This window comes from Anabas testudineus, chromosome 2 (assembly GCF_900324465.2).
Source record: "Anabas testudineus chromosome 2, fAnaTes1.2, whole genome shotgun sequence".
NCBI classification, from domain to species: domain Eukaryota; kingdom Metazoa; phylum Chordata; class Actinopteri; order Anabantiformes; family Anabantidae; genus Anabas; species Anabas testudineus.
Window position 1 is genome coordinate 32,265,334 of NC_046611.1, and position 16,211 is coordinate 32,281,544.

Consider the following 16,211-nt stretch of genomic DNA (forward strand, 5'->3'; position numbering starts at 1 on the left):
ACATTACGAGAGTAAAAACTAATGAAAACAATGATGTGTGAGGTTGCAGTGACACATCATAATATGTTGACTGATTACTTGGGATTTGTACTGCAGCAGTAGTAATATATTTTCCCTGTAGCTCTGACAAGGCAACAGAAGCCTAGTTCTGCAGTTAATGTGGTCAAGCATTTACTTTGTCTGTGCTGCGACGCAGACTTCTGAGCTGTTGTCACAGCCTCAATTGTCTGAATATGGTAAACTCATACAGTAGATGAGGGTAAGGGAAGAAAGGCAAATTTGAATGTAAACAAACAAAAGAAGCATAGTAAAGAAAAGGACAATCCCTTTTGTAAAACAAGTCTTTAAATAGTGTATTAAACAGTATTAGCAGTTACAGCTGCATTGGTCTGCATTATCTTGCATCACCCCATGTGTTATTATTAGATTAAAAGTGATAGTCTTCATGTTAGTATTCTACAATATGCGGTAATTCGTTTTTTCTAACACTTTTTTTACCTAATATGGAATTGATTGGGTCTGGATTAGATGTGTTGGATCTGGTTACTTTAATGATATTCATCAGCAATATGATTTGCAGCCTGCGAAAAACTCAATCAATCTGACATTGTATTATGGTGAATGACTTACCTGGCAGTATTGAGTCTGTCATTTTCCCTGCAAATGCCTTTTGATTAAGGTCATTTCACTGAATTCTCATTATTTCTTTTTAATGAGCTATTCGTTTTCTCAAAATTAAAATGAAAGGTTGTTTTTTTTTTTTTTTTTTGCCTGGGAAGGTACGTCATGTGGTAGCCATTTGTAGCATCACACTCTCACTTTAGTATCACACTCTGCTGTGGAAGCAGCAGAAAGGAACCGAAAACAGACCAATCAATGATCTTTCTACTTTAATTCAATTTTGCTAATGCAAACTCGTGTAATAGTGTGATAGACATTCGACATAAATATTTGATTACAATGGTAGAAGAATTATTACCACAATGTAAATACTGTAATACTGTTACATGTAAAAGTGTTAAATAAAAGTATTAGCTGAAAAAATACTCAAAGTACCAAAAGTCAAAGTGCTCATCTTGTAGAATGGTTGATTTCACATCAGTGAATAGGATACTGATTGTAATTTTTGAAGCTTTAAATCACTTTAATGTAGCAGCTGATTAGGTGCACTGTGTAAGATCTAGTGACATCTAAGTAAGTAAGATTGCAGGTTACAATCATTTTAATACCCACCACCACCCACCGCTCGCTTTTCGAGCATAAGAGACAGTATAGTGGTGACCCTCAGGTTCCATGTCGTCGGCTACAACCGCATCAAGTAGTAATGTCATAGGTGATGAGGTTACTCTACATCCTTTTTCTAATTCAAAAGTGAACAAAACATGAAATTCCATTCCATTCCAAATTCCTTTCTGGGCCACTGAAGAAACATGGTAGCCTATATGAAAGGGGATTCACTGCCTATGTAGATAAATGAGCTAAAGAAACTGCACTGATTCTAATCACACTAGTGAAAGCATAATTATAATTATATTCCATTTCTCCAAATGTTACAGATCCCTCTAAAAACTCACTGTACCTTTAACTCATCAAATGCTGGTTTAAATCTAATAAATACAATTTGATTTACTGCATGTACTGCTGGTAGCTTGTAAATATTACACTGGAGATCAATAAAGTCATTGATTATACTATATTCTATATAACAAATCAGATTCCAAAATGTGGCACAATTATTTGGTAACTATAGCCAACTTAAAGATAGTGAAGTAAAAGTACAATATTTACCTCTGAAAGGTATGAAGCAGCCAAAAATACAAATTAATTATGTTCCACTATTGAGCTCAGTATTTATGTATTCTTCCATTACTTGTGTACTAATAGAGTTAAACTTAATTTCCACAATTAACAATCTAAGTGATATGCATATGTACAAAGATTTTTGTTGTAATCCTTTTAATCAAACATAGTTTATTATGTAGGCCACTACTGTGCTGATATTATTTATTTGTAGCATGTAGTGTAATATTAGATATTATCTAATTGGTATGTGGAACTGACCCTGTAGCAATAAGTTCACTTTCACCAGTAACAAAGCTTTAGCCACTTCGGTCTCCTGTGTTTTTACATATTAAGAACAGCAAGTAGGATGAAATATCTCCCTCACGAGCTAGAGGCTTCATCACAATCCAGAACCTGTGAACTATGATCAAACAGAGATACATGAAAGATAGCCATTACAAAAATTTTGAAGATCCCTGCCTTTCCAATAACTGACTGTGCGCAGTACCGCAGAGTGCTGGGTCACCATCTCCACCTAGTGGAGAAATACCATTGGTACTGAAGCATGATCAAATACTGGGCAGTAGACCATATCACACTAATATATAGTCTTTATGCTGTAGATTAGTTTAGAGATTGCAGTTTGCTGCAGCACACAGCAGAGTGTGACGTGCACACTCGAGTTTAAGGCATTAACTGACCAGTGAGGAGTCTGTTCAATAATTCCTGTGTTTTTTACCAGACAAATACATAATTTAACTCCACATTAACACAGGATTATGGCTTTTATTTAATTTTTTGTTGTGGATGCAGCTTATAAAAACTTTAAAGCTTACCATCACAGTTGCCTTCTATGATCAAAATGTGAGCGTACTGTAAGTGTCATTACCAACTTTTTCATCAGTATGCATCACCCTCTAACCTCTGAGTATGCCGGTTCATTGTAGTTTAGGGCCTTTTTCCTTGTAGTTGTTGGTCCTCTAAATGAGAATCCCATAGTCTGCTCTGGAGACTAGCTGGATCTCAGATGAAAAGAGGCTGGAGGCTCCAACTAAATGCAATCAACACACCAAAGGATGAGGGGGTGTGATGGTGGCAGGCAGGAAGTCTCCTTCCACTTTCCTTGCAGAGATCTGGGGCTGTGCAGGATGACTACGTGCCGATACATTAGATACATGCCTCTGAAGTTTGATGCTGAAGTGGTGAAGACACTGGAGAAAATTGAAAAAGCGCCAAGTGTGTGTATTGATGTTCACATACATGATGTGAAAGCGCAGGCAGTATTTTTTTTTTTTTTTTTATTCAATGACACGTGAAGGCCTGAGTGTAATTTCCAAGTAGACGAAGGATGAAACTGCACCCAGCTGGGCTTTCCATGAAGACATCCACTGAAAGAGTAAATCAATTATTTCAATGGTGACTGGAACTTAATCTTATTTTGCCAGATTATTGTAAATGAGCACTCTTGACTACAACATGCAGGCCTATCTTTAAAAAAACAACAAAAATTTGAAATTGATAGAACATTTTTCACTTCAACTAAAAGAAATTGTGCTCTGTACATGGTAGAGTGAACCCACACTGCAAAAGCATATTACTACTTAAATATACTGTACATTTAGGATAAGGAAAAAAGAAAGACTCCCTAGAAAGAAAACAGTCATGCCAAAGCGTAGATGTACATTAATTGCGTAGGCTTTCAGTGTTTTCCACCCAGCTGGGTAGTGGAACCAGTTGACATAACTAACTTAAATAAATACAAGTAATGTTTTTGTAATGAGATTGGGTGACATCACTGTCAAGAGTATGGAAGATTAATGTAATACCATATCTAGTGAACAAAATGATTGAACTAAATTACCCCAATAAATAATGACTGTATAAATCATGAAATAATACACATATCAAATGAATGACTCAAGTCAGTTAATAAATAAAAAAAACACAAATGCAGCTTTATCCTTTTGCTTTTAAAGTTTTTGGCTTTGCCCACCAGATGTCGCAGGTTCTTTAAGTGGGCCTTTGTTATTTATTGCTGCTTCATTAGTCTTCACACGTGGAGGTTCATTATTCCAGCCTCCCTAACCTTGATATACTGTAAGTTACACTTTATAATACATGTTAGCACAAAACAATGGGGGGGGATACTATATCAAAAGAAAATAGAAGGAGGAAATCTACTGAGACATACAGTATAACTCACTAGCCTTGCTAGCCTTACAGCTTGCCAGCAAGACTCGTCAGGCTCATAGCTTGTGAGTTACTTTATTTTATATGTTCTAGTAGATCTTATATAAAATTAATAATACAAACTTGAAGCCCTGTAGCTTGCTACTGAAATAGAATTTTCTTGCCACTGTATTTATCCACCTTAAAGCCCGGTCCGTGAAAATATTGTCTGATATTAAACCGGTCCGTGGCGCAAAAAATGTTGGGGACCACTGCTTTGCACCACTGCATCCGACGCTTTGCATTGCACTTGGTGATGCATGGCTTGGATGCAGCTGCTCGGCCATGGAAATCCATTTCATAAAGCTCTGATTCTGATTATTTGGATGGGTGCGCGAATACTTTTGGCAATATATCTCTACACTGCTGCCAGGCGGCACCTCAAGTTTGATGACACAGGAGGCTTCACCTCAAGTTTCACATTTTTGAAAATTTGAAACTTTTTGAAAATTCAAATTTCAAGTTTAGCAAATTTCTAAAAAAAAAAAAAAAAAAAAGAAAAAAAGAAGAATAAAGAAAGAAAACTGACATGGTTACATACCTTTACATAAGAAAACCTCATATTCATATTTTTCATACCAAGGTGAAAAGAAAATCACAACATTAATCAATAAATTGCTATTTTCTATCATGTGTATGTATATGTAAAAAAGTACATGATAACAGGACGGCAAGACACTACTCAACTACAATGAGCTAACAAACAGCAGGTATCCACCATGCACACCTTGCACACGCTGCTCAAATCACCAAGCAATAGCCAAGAAGTCACCCGCAGCTATCTTATCTTAGCGAGTAACACTCCCTTTGTTATTGCTAAATCGTCCAATTCCATGTATGCACATTATAACACATTTGACCTAATGTCAAATACCTTAAAATAAACTATATCTATAACTGTGATGGAGAAGATCCTCCATTTTATGTTGCTATGTGTGGATTAAGGGATTAGCAGTGGAGAAGTAGCTCAGACTGGCTGTGTGTTGCTTGATGGTATCCTAAACACTGCTGCCATTGTTGCAATATATGTTATTTTACCTGTGTTACACACCTGTGTCCTTTTCTTCTTTATGTTAATGTCAGTTGGCACACAGCAAGTTTTCTTTCTATACTTCTTCTTCTTCTATTATTTTAATGACAGTCTACAACATAAACAACCAACATAAAATGTGTATTTCACCACCTACTGCACAGAGTCCTCTGTGAAATTCAGAGCAATACCTCCTGTTTCTCCATGTTGAAGCAGCAGGGGGTGGGGGACTGGGGGCATTTTCTGTAATAATGTTTTAGGAGAATCAGAATCAGAAACTTTATTGTCATTATAAACAAATATACAAGCATGTTTATGTCTTGATGGTTTGGCAGGGTATTTAGGGTAGCTGTGGGGATGGACTTCTAGTCATGCTGTTGCATGTGAAATTAATAAATAATAAATGTCCATTAAGGAAGTAAAGAGATCTCTGCTTAAGTCTCATTCCTCCACATCAAAAGACTAACATGACACTAATCTTCATGTGGTTGACACACATTTCCCTACTTCTGTGGGATATTTTGGTGCTTGCAAATGAACTTTTGTAGGGCATTTTATGTGAGTGGATCTCTGTAAGAAATGTGATTTCATTTGATATGTTGCTGTTCCTATAGCTGCAATGGTCTAGTCCACACTTTTAAAAATGGTGCATTTTAGTAGGCTATTCCTCCTACTTATTCTTCTATTTTTTTGTATGTTTTTACCATCTCCATCTCATGTCTCCAGTCACTCTGCCATAGCTTTTTCTCCACAGATACAAAACCTATTCCGCACTTATATAGCGCTTTACACTGCGTCTCATTCACACACCGATGGCAGAGCTGCTATGCAGCTGATCTGACTCACTGGGGGCAACTTGGGGTTCAGTATCTTACTCAAGGACACTTTGGCATGTGACATGGCAGCCAGGAATCAAACCACCAACCCTGTGATTGGCAGACAACTGCTCTACCTATTGAGCCACAGAGAAAGATTAAGCAGGAAAGTAGCGGTTAGGGAGAGCATGTGTCTCTGTGTACCAGCACTATACTAGATGAAGATAGAGAGAGCAAGAGAGTGAGAGTGCGTACAGTATGTGAGAGAGAGAGGATGGGAGGGAGAAAAGGAGCCTGGGAAGAAAGGGGTCAGTCCAGGGATTGTCCTCGAAGGGAACTACATCTGCATGTGTGTGGGTGTGTGAGGAATGGGAGTGTGTTTGAACATACCAATGCTTAAATCTTTTTTGTTTTTATCCTGTGTGCAGGAAATACTAATAATCCACAGCTATGAGCCGGACCACGTTCTATGAGGTAAGGCCACAGATTAAAGACACTTTACAATGCTACTTTCTCTTTTTTTTACAGTGGCAAGAAAAAGTATGTGCACCCTATGGGATTACATGGAGTTTTGCATGAATTGGTCATAAAATGTGCTCCGATCTTCATCTAACTCACAACAATACAAAAACACAGTCTGCTGAAAATAATAGTACACAAACATTATATGTTTTCATGTTTTTATTGAACATAACATGTAAACATTCACAGTGCAGGGTGGAAAAAGTATGTGAACCTAGACTTAATAACTGGTTGACCCTTGGTTAACCTCAACCAAACGTTTCCTGTAGTTGCAGATCAGACCTGCACAACGACCTGGAGTAATTTTGGACCACTCCTCTTCACAAAACTGTTTCAGTGTAGCAATATTCTTGGGATGTCTGGTGTGAATCACTCTCTTAAGGTCATGCCACAGCATTTCAATTGGGCTGAGGTCAGGACTCTGACTGGGCCACTCCAGAAGGTGTATTTTGTTCTGTTGGAGCTATTCTTTTGTTGAATTACTTGTATGCTTTGGGTCATTGTCCTGTTGCATCACCCATCATATGTGGAGCTTCAGTTGGTGACAGATGGTCTTACGTTTTCCTGCAAAATGTCTTGATAAACTCTGGATTTCATTTTTCCATCAATGACAACAATCCGTCCAGGCCCTGAGGCAGCAAAGCAGCCCCAAACCATGATGCTCCCTCTGCCATGTTTTACAGTGGGGATGAGGTTTTGATGTCGGTGTGCTGTGCCTTTTTTTTCCAGTAGTGCTGTGGAACATCCAGGTCCTCTTTTGCAAACTTCAGATGTGCTGCAATATTTTTTTGGACAGCAATGGCTTCCTCCATGGTGTCCTCCCATGTACTCCATTCTTGTTTAATGTTTTCCTTATTGTGTGTCAACAAAAATGTTAGCATGTGCCAGAGATTTCTGTAAGTCTTTAGCTGACACTCTAGGATGCTTCTTTACCTCATTCAGCATTCTGCGCTGTGCTCTTGCAGTCATCTTTAAAGTATGACCACGCCTAGGGAGAGTAGCAACAGTGCTGCAACAGTAAACCCAAAACTGGTGTGTGTTTTTAAAGGGCAGGACAGCTTTCAGCAACACATTCAATATCATCACACTGATTGGACTCAAGGTTGGCTCACTACTGGCTCCAATTAGCTATTGGAGAAGTCATTAGGCTAGGGGTTCACATACTTTTTCCACCCTGCACTGTGAATCTTTACATGTTATGTTCAATAAAAACATGACAACATATAATGTTTGTGTACTATTATTTTCAGCAGACTGTGTTTTTGTATTGTTGAGGGTTAGATTAAGATCAGAACACATTTTATGACCAATTCATGCAAAAGTCCACGTAATCCCAAAGGGTGCACATACTTTTTCTTGCCACTGTATATATTGTATTTCAGAGGACTTTGACCTTTTTCAAGGCCTGACTTGAGCAAAAGCTCCTTGGAATTTGAAGGCGAAGCAGAATATGACAATTCAAGGTTATTGTTTTACTTCTATCAACTACCACACATTAGGATAATAAACCCAGTGAACCAAAAATACAACATAGCTTACTATATTCTACAGATACAAAAAAAAATTGTCTCAGCGGAGTTTAGGAAAAGAAAGAAAAAAAAAACTGAGTTGGAGTTTTTTGCATAACTGTTCTCTTGCTTTCCGACTTGTCTTAAAGGGCCTGATGAGCACCAAGGAAGAAATAGACTTGTAATCGTCTGTCAGCGCAGTCGGACTGTGAACACAACTTAATTTACAGCATACTGCTGAATGTGTGCTCAGTTGTTACTAAGCTTATCCAACTTAGCAGTTGCTTCTTATTGTATAGATATTGATTAATATTATAGTATTGATTTTGAGTTGAGTTGAGTTGATCTTCTTAGTTAGTTTATTTCTCAAGATGGTTAACATCAGATTTCAGCTGCATGATGCTAAGATGTTGCTGAAATGATAACTGAAGTTCTAGGAAGTGGATCAGGCTTCACTCATGAAACACCTCAGTCAAGTTTTCATCTGTCTTCTCCCATCATCTCACGATACGTAGTGGTATCTCCCACTTTCATAATATTTTGAAAGTGACACTCGTAGAGTAGCAACCAATGTTGATTTTTTGAGCTGTTAATGCAGCAGGCCTATTGGCTATTGGCCTGAGACAGATGCCTGTGGAACATTCAGGGAACACTATCAGTTGGCTGCATGCAAAGAGCACTCAGTTAATTACTTTCCTTGACTAAATATTTCTGCCCAGTGAGAACAATGGCAGATGCTAGAAAGTCATATACAGCTAATCAGCCTCAGTAGTATGCTCAGAGTTTGATGTAGGAATCATGTGCTTCAGTGACTGCATTCATCAACTTCAACCCATGATATGTGTTGGCAAAACCTCTGTTCCACTCATATACACAGCACCCTCACAAGTACACACTGTACTTCTCTGCATTGCCTGTTCTGTCAGAAGCGCCCTGTATCCCCACAAGACAAAAGGGGCATCTGATGATCAGATTCACAAGGGCACATCTCCGCAGAGCGCACGTAGTTCTACAACACAGCGCTCTAATGATGCTCTTGTTGCTCTTCGCTGACATGCAGAAATCTCAACATGTGCCCTCAGAATGCAGTTCCATGCAGCAGATGGAAAGCAAAACAAAGCTGTCTCCCAGGTCACCTTTTACGGAGACGTCAGCAAGCCCTGTGTTGCAGAGCACAAACACAACCTGCAAAAAGTTGAAGATGAAATATTTTTATATCTAGAATTGCAATATAGTAAATTGCTTGTTGTATGCACGGTCTCCTCTTCTACTCTCATTCTCTCTTTCTCGACTGTGCACTCAGCAAATCTTTAGCTATCCATTAGTGGGTTATTACACTGTCCAGGCAGAGAGCAAATTTAGCCAGGACAGCTCTGCTGAGCAACACAGTGTGGAGTGCTTTCAGGGCAAATTGTGCGCCGCCACCCACCGTCCTGCTTGCATATGCTGTACATCACTACTGACATGGTCTAATTAAGATAAAAAAGATGTGTGCAAAAGAGCAGGAGAAAAACAGTTCCTTTTTCTCTACCAGACTATTTAGACTGAGATGACTCTACTTGGTCAAGAAAACTGGACACACATGGCCCATTAGAAGATTAATCATATAAGTATATTTTCATTGTTTTAAATCTGTTTTGGATTGTGCATTTTCTTTTCAGGTGTACATGTTTTACATAGACACCTTATTTTCTGTAGTTTTACTATAAAAACTACATTTCCCGTGATCCTCCAGCTTGTATTGCTGGCATTTACAAGAGCCATGAACAGTCTAAATGTGACCACTTATATCCAAAGACAGTACAACCTAACATGAAACACATGCACATATAACACACTTACAGCTAAAACCAGTCAACCATGTTGCTGAATGCTGAAAACAGAACTCTTTTGCAACTTTCTCTGCCATTAAATCATAAAAAAAATTAAAATAATAACATTTTAGAAAAAATTAATCCTTTTTAATGAAATCCCATAAAACAGAAACAGCTCTTCCTGGAGCACTTTACTTTAAAGTTCTTCACCTTAGATTTTTTGTCTTGTACGTCACTTGTTTACACTTTGCGTAAAAGCGTCTGCCAAATGACTAAATGTAAATGTAAAAGATTTTATTACTTTAAGAACAAATTATGTTATACAAGCCTTTATATTTGAGGGGGTCTAAGAAGTTATTTATAATGACTTGCTTTCTCTGTCTTGTTGACTTATGAACAAGCAGTATTTGCCAATATACAGTACTAAACAACTGAGTGCCCTACCTTATCCCTTTTAATTAAATGTTAAAACTCATGTCATACTGTGACTGCTAATTAATTAGAACTTTGAACAAATCAAACACATTGAAAGAAACCTTGATCAAATGAGTTAGTTAATAGAATGACTGTATGATAGTTGACCTCCTACAGAATACTATTATTCAAGTCATCTGATAATAGATAGGAACAATCTTTACAGCTTTTTTCTGGCAAGGCTCTAGGGAGGGATAGTAAAGTCCAGCTTTTATTGCCTTGCTTGCTGAGGTGGCACGTAGAGGCTGAATCACTTTTAAGACATCCTGAATTTTCACTGATTAAAAATTAGACATAAAGGGAAATCTGTCTTAAGTCAGCATGTGTGTGTCTGAAACTTACTACCTGGGTCTTTACCTTAGTGGTACTTTTTTGTTTTATCAGGTGGAGGTCCTGGATGCCAAGACAAGAGAGCAGCTTTGCTTTTTAGATAAGGTATGCTGACATATGTCTGTGATTTGGATGATTTAACACACTGTTTTCCATTTTATTTATCCATTATAATTTCACTTCATTTAAAATACATCACAGTTACTTAATGTTTCTGTTCCATTTAGGTGGAGCCCTACTCAACAATAGGAGATATCAAGAGCCATTTTTACAAATCACGTGAGTGGTAAAATTTGAGTGTTCATCTTGTTTACTAGTTATAATGCTTTTTTTCTTTTGTTGTTGATCCCTAAAAGTAAAGATTAATGTCAGAGAAAATTATTTGAGTTGATATGATACTGAATCATTTTACAGTACATCATGTCACATCACATCCCCATAGAGATGTTCTGTTAAAAACAATTTCTTGTTTACTCCTTCGATGCCTGCAGTGGTGTTGTCATCAGTGTGTGTGTGTGGTCAGAGATGACAGCCTCAGGCCGCCAGCATTCATCAGCACACTAGAACTCAAAGTTATTCCATTTTGATCTATTAGTCTTGGGCCCAAGGCCAAAATGTGAGTGTGTAGTACTTGCAACCCTGTGTGTGCGTGTGTGTGTGTGTTTGTGTGTGCTATCTGCTCAGATCCTCACTGGTATCCAGCAAGACAAGCCCTGAAGCTTGATCCAAGTAAGTAGCTATGTTGTATAGTGATTATTATTATTATCACACCGTTGTTTATAGGGTTGACTCCATAGAACGTGTGCACTTCAAATGTTGACAAATACTTTATAGTGAATATGTTGATCCATGCTGCTGTTTATGATTTATCAACATTTCATATATGTATATGTTTAGAAGGGATATGCATCTGAAATAGTGATACTGCACATTTAAATAAGGAGAGATCAGAAGAGTGTATATGAAAATTTATTGCATGAACTCAAGTAGATGGTTGGCGGATAGACAGAGGTTAGAGGAGCAGCTCTGCATCTCCTAGGTCAGTGAGTAGAGTACATAGGAAGAAACCTCCGGGGTCTGGTGGTGGCGAAGTCAGCAGAGAGGGAAAGATGGAACTGCTGGGTGCCTGGAGTGCCCTTCAGGATAAGGCAGTGATGGGATGAAGGAGTGTTCAATGAGCATAGGTCTGAAAGGCAGAATGACGGAAACAGGATGATATTTAAGGTATGAACCCTATGAGCTAATTGGCTTGAGAAAGCAGAAAGAATTGTTAATGGTTAGACATTAACAATTGGTTAGACATGAATTTTGACAGCGTGGGAAAGTGGCTGAAAGTGACAGAATAGATTTAGCAGGGAGCAGAAAAATCTTCCTTTTGTCAAAGCTTCATTTAAAATGACCAGTATATGATGTTTAATATCTGATATTGAATCACTGCCATGATGCAGTAGGCAATATAAACCAATAATGTTTGCAATAACCTTCACTCTGGAGGTAATGAAGGCCACAATGAACAAAGCGTGTCTCTACAGAGCTGCCTTCATTGTGGACTTCACTGTCTGTTCTTCCTTCGTTTAAGTAAACTAGTTAATGTGCATCATTTTCCCATTAATTACCCTAAATAAAAGGCAAAGGTAGCACTTAAAGTACAAAGAAAGGCCTACTGTGAGGTATTCTATGTAAATTATAGGTCTATCTTCTTACTAAAAGGCACAAACATTTGGTCTAAAGCTATCTGGGCCAGGCCCCTCTTAGGATATTCTAAAAATGTCAACCAATTAGCTCTGCATATTATCTATAGCTGTGCCTCTGTGAGCTTCCAGGTAGAGGGAATGTGCACACATTCATTGAGAAGACTGAAACACTGTTAAGAAATAATCTGTAGCCAATCTGCCAATGTGGTCATTTGCAAACTACCTCAGATGAAACAGACTTTGGGTGTATTAAATATTTCTGCAGGTTTTCTTTTCGCTTTTCCAGAAGGTAAATCACTGAGAGATGATGACATTTTACAGAATTTACCTGTTGGGACCACAGCCACCATGTACGTCAGAGATCTTGGTCCGCAGTTGGGTTGGACTATGGTAAGAAAAGTTTTCACATTTGTTTATTTAAAAATAAGAAATATATATATATATATATATATATATAGATAGATATATATATAGATAGATAGATAGATAGATAGATAGATAGATAGATAGATGGATAGATAGATAGAGATATACATATATAGACATCATAGTATAAAGGTGTTTTGTTTCCAGGTATTCCTGGCAGAGTACATTGGGCCCCTTCTGACTTACCTACTCTTCTATTTTCGAGTACCATTTTTTTACTCACTCAGATATGCCTTTACCTCCAGCCGTCATCCTGTTGTCACGTAAGTGGAAAAAGAAAGGTGGTTAATGTTGATAAGAAATGTATTTATCCAACACGCTTTGATGCTTACTCTTCCACCCCTCAAGGAATGGTATTATAGTGATAATTAATACTTTATGAATCCCTCTGGAGATGTTCTTGTGGACAGGCTTATCCTTTAAAGTGCCAAAGGTTCAGGGTTCAGTGTCTTGTCCAAGGATACTTTAACATGTGGCCAGGGATCTGGGGAACAGGAAGTCAAACCACCAATCTTGGGGTTTGTAGACGCAGTGTTAATTTTGACAGAAATTTTCAATTAAGTTTTAGTCCTCATCATCTCCTGAAAATTGCAATTTATTTCAGTCACATTATAGTGATTTATTTTGTCTTCGCTTTAGTCAAGATATACTCAGTAAAACTCAGTTTTCATTTGAGTCATGTTTTAGTCAGTATTTTAGTCTTGGTTGCCCTCATGGTGCTGTTTTTGAGGCTGTAATTATTTGCAGCAGGTAAATAAATGATTTATATTAATATGCAGGTACGGGCACTGGAAGTAACACTGTGTAGACGTTTGCCCTGCTAACTTAACAACAGTTGTCCTTTTTATACCGTTTAAGGTTCCGATTGAGTCAGCTTGATACATGAAGAGCTGTTTAGGGAGGTTAAGTTCCAGCAAGCTAATTATGTTTTAAGTTCCAAGTCCGTTGTTTATTTGTCACTTACTCTGAACTGACTGGACTTCAGTCGAAATGTTTTAATGGTTTAATTGAAGTTTATCTGCTATTTGTTATTGAACAAGTAGCTTCTTTGTATGCTGTTATTGTATTTTAAGTTAGATCTATTGTAAGTTTATTGTTAGACGTTAGAACCAAGACAGCGCCTTTGTCTTTCACACAGATGTAATTATTTTGCAAACTTGTAATTGTTGTGGTGGTTCTTTTGGGACTGTTGGCTTAGACATTACAATTTACTAGTAAGAGCATTATCATGATATAATGGTTCCACCTTGTGGCAATGTTGTGTATGTCAGGGTCAAATGTTAAACTTATTCATTCAGTCTATTTTGTCTGAGAGGTCATCTTGATAACAGGATTTCATTGTTTGTACCTATTTTCCCATTTGACTTTTTATTATTTTTTCGTCTTCTTTTATTTGTTAGCCTAAGCCTCTAGCTGGCTAACTAGCATCAGCTGCGCTTGTGTTGATCACATTGTCTAATAATGATAAACTGATCTTTATTTTTAAAGCAAAGTTTTAGTTGGTCTCCTTGGTCCTGCCCCCAGCCACTAACACAAGCAGTGCTTCTTTCTATACCAACAAACAGTTGGTGTCACTCTGGAACAGAGCACACACTGCTGTTACTGGAGATTAGATTTAGGTTTAGTCCATATTTAAGATTCAAACTGACTTGATAAGCCTTATTAAAAATGGAATTACTTCTATTGGGTATAAGTCTAAGTACAATTAATTTAGGTCAGTGTACTATCTATCAAAGTGTTTTTTTTATCTTGGAATTGTTGCAGAGTACAACAAGACAGTAATCAATTCAGCCATTCATTCATTTATTTTTTGGTTTTGGTAATGTCATCCATCCTCTGTTTTTTTAGACTAGCCTGTGCCTGTCATACCTTCCACTATGCGAAGAGGTTGATAGAGACTATCTTTGTGCATCGTTTCTCCCATGGGACTATGCCTCTCCGGATGATAGTCAGGGTGAGGATGTGACTACCCTTGAAAAGAAGATCATGGTAACCTCTTTCAGAACATGTGGCCTCTTTTTCCTCCTGTTCTTAGCCAAAGGACTACTTCTAATGTAAAATGCCTGTTTATTTTGGTTCATTGTACAATATACTGCACAAAGACAAAGTGATAAAAATTGTATCACTGTTCAAATATTAATGGACTTGACACATATTCATACATCTGTTCCCTCTCTCAGAATTGTGCCTATTACTGGGGTTTCTCAGCTTGGTTGGCCTACTATATCAATCACCCTCTTTATACACCTCCATGTAAGTCAGCACACCCACACACACGATGTTGTTCCTCTCTCCTTCCTGTAACGCTCTCTCTTGACAGCATATGGAGACCTACAAGTAAACTGTGCGCTGGTCATATTTGTGGTACGTACACCGATCTACACGCTGTGGTGACATACATTGTTTGCTCGTTTGCCCTCTATGAGGGCACACGCACACTAAGAATGAAATGCTTGTTTGTGCTCCAGATGTGTGAACTGGGAAACTTCTCCATTCACCTGGCCCTGAATAATCTCAGAGGAGATGGTGAGTTGTTCAGTTTTACTTTGTTTTACGTCCTTATTAGCTGAAGACGTAATCTGAAGACACTGTTTAATCCGTCCATTTAGAATTAGTGGGATAAACACACACTGAAGCCATTCACAGTCCCCAGTAGATTATTTGTTACGTGCTTACACTGTTTGGTCTACAGTATACTGTATTCCTATCATTAAGATAAATAAAAGACAAACCATTTTATTTAAATGTCATCAAAACTCATGCCCACTCTGTATTTTTTCTCTATAAAACTGTTTCAAAGGATCCAGGAGCAGAAGGTACCCTAAACCAACCAAGAACCCCTTCACATGGCTGTTTTTCTTTGTGTCCTGTCCCAATTACACATATGAGGTAATAGAAAACATAAACAGTAATTTGCAATAGTAATCAACACCACCCATGCTTATGTGTTCACCTCTTTTGTAGGTTGGAGTTTGGGTGAGCTTTACCATCATGACCCAGTGCATGCCAGGTATGCACAGTGTATTAGCTTTTGTTGACATGAATCCACAGTGGCATCTTTTACTGCACAAATGTGTAATGTCCATACAGTGAACTGCAGGAGGGTGATGATGTGCCGTGACATTCTGTTTCAAGACTCTAGCTTTATGTACTTTGGCAGTGTAATGTCGCTGTTGAAAGTGTTGTTGTGTGTTTTGTCTTTCAGTTGCATTGTACACTTTACTGATCTTCATTCAGATGAGCATCTGGGCCAAAGGAAAGCACAAAGCCTACAGCAGGGAGTTCAAGGACTATCCCGGCCTTCGCATGGCCATTATTCCCCTGATTCTCTGACTGTGGTTGAAAGTGCAGCAGAATATAAAAGTTGTACAGGCATGTGAAGTCCGTCCAAGTCTCTGCCCATTGTCAAATGAATCAATAAAAGGTGCCCTCTAACATTAACTAACCCACTGGGAACATAGACATTTATTCCATATTACTAATACCTCAAATCTCAATATATACACATTAATATATATTTAGGTCTTACAGTTACATGTATTAATTGATCAAATTTATTTAGCACAACACAGTTAATTTGAATGTGT

The 16,211-nt window shown here is 37.9% G+C and overlaps 1 protein-coding gene across 1 annotated transcript; it reads left to right on the forward strand.

The window, feature by feature from the left end:
• The first annotated feature begins 6,246 nt into the window (after positions 1–6,246).
• Positions 6,247–16,154, forward strand: LOC113164807 (very-long-chain enoyl-CoA reductase). Its single transcript, XM_026364299.1, has 13 exons — positions 6,247–6,330; positions 10,559–10,609; positions 10,732–10,783; positions 11,189–11,233; positions 12,485–12,588; positions 12,772–12,887; positions 14,473–14,578; positions 14,805–14,877; positions 14,945–14,988; positions 15,093–15,150; positions 15,425–15,513; positions 15,589–15,634; positions 15,830–16,154. Exons 1-13 carry the CDS (start codon positions 6,307–6,309, stop codon positions 15,955–15,957), a joined length of 936 nt encoding a protein of 311 aa, XP_026220084.1. The 5' UTR covers positions 6,247–6,306; the 3' UTR covers positions 15,958–16,154.
• Positions 16,155–16,211: the final 57 nt, after the last annotated feature.

Excerpts from the sequence above, each read along its gene's own strand:
- LOC113164807 (XM_026364299.1), top strand. The coding sequence starts at position 6,307 with ATGAGCCGGACCACGTTCTATGAG. Across the intron at positions 12,589-12,771 it reads CGCAGTTGGGTTGGACTATG|GTATTCCTGGCAGAGTACAT; the intron begins GTAAGAAAAGTT and ends TTTTGTTTCCAG. Across the intron at positions 14,989-15,092 it reads GTGCGCTGGTCATATTTGTG|ATGTGTGAACTGGGAAACTT; the intron begins GTACGTACACCG and ends TTTGTGCTCCAG.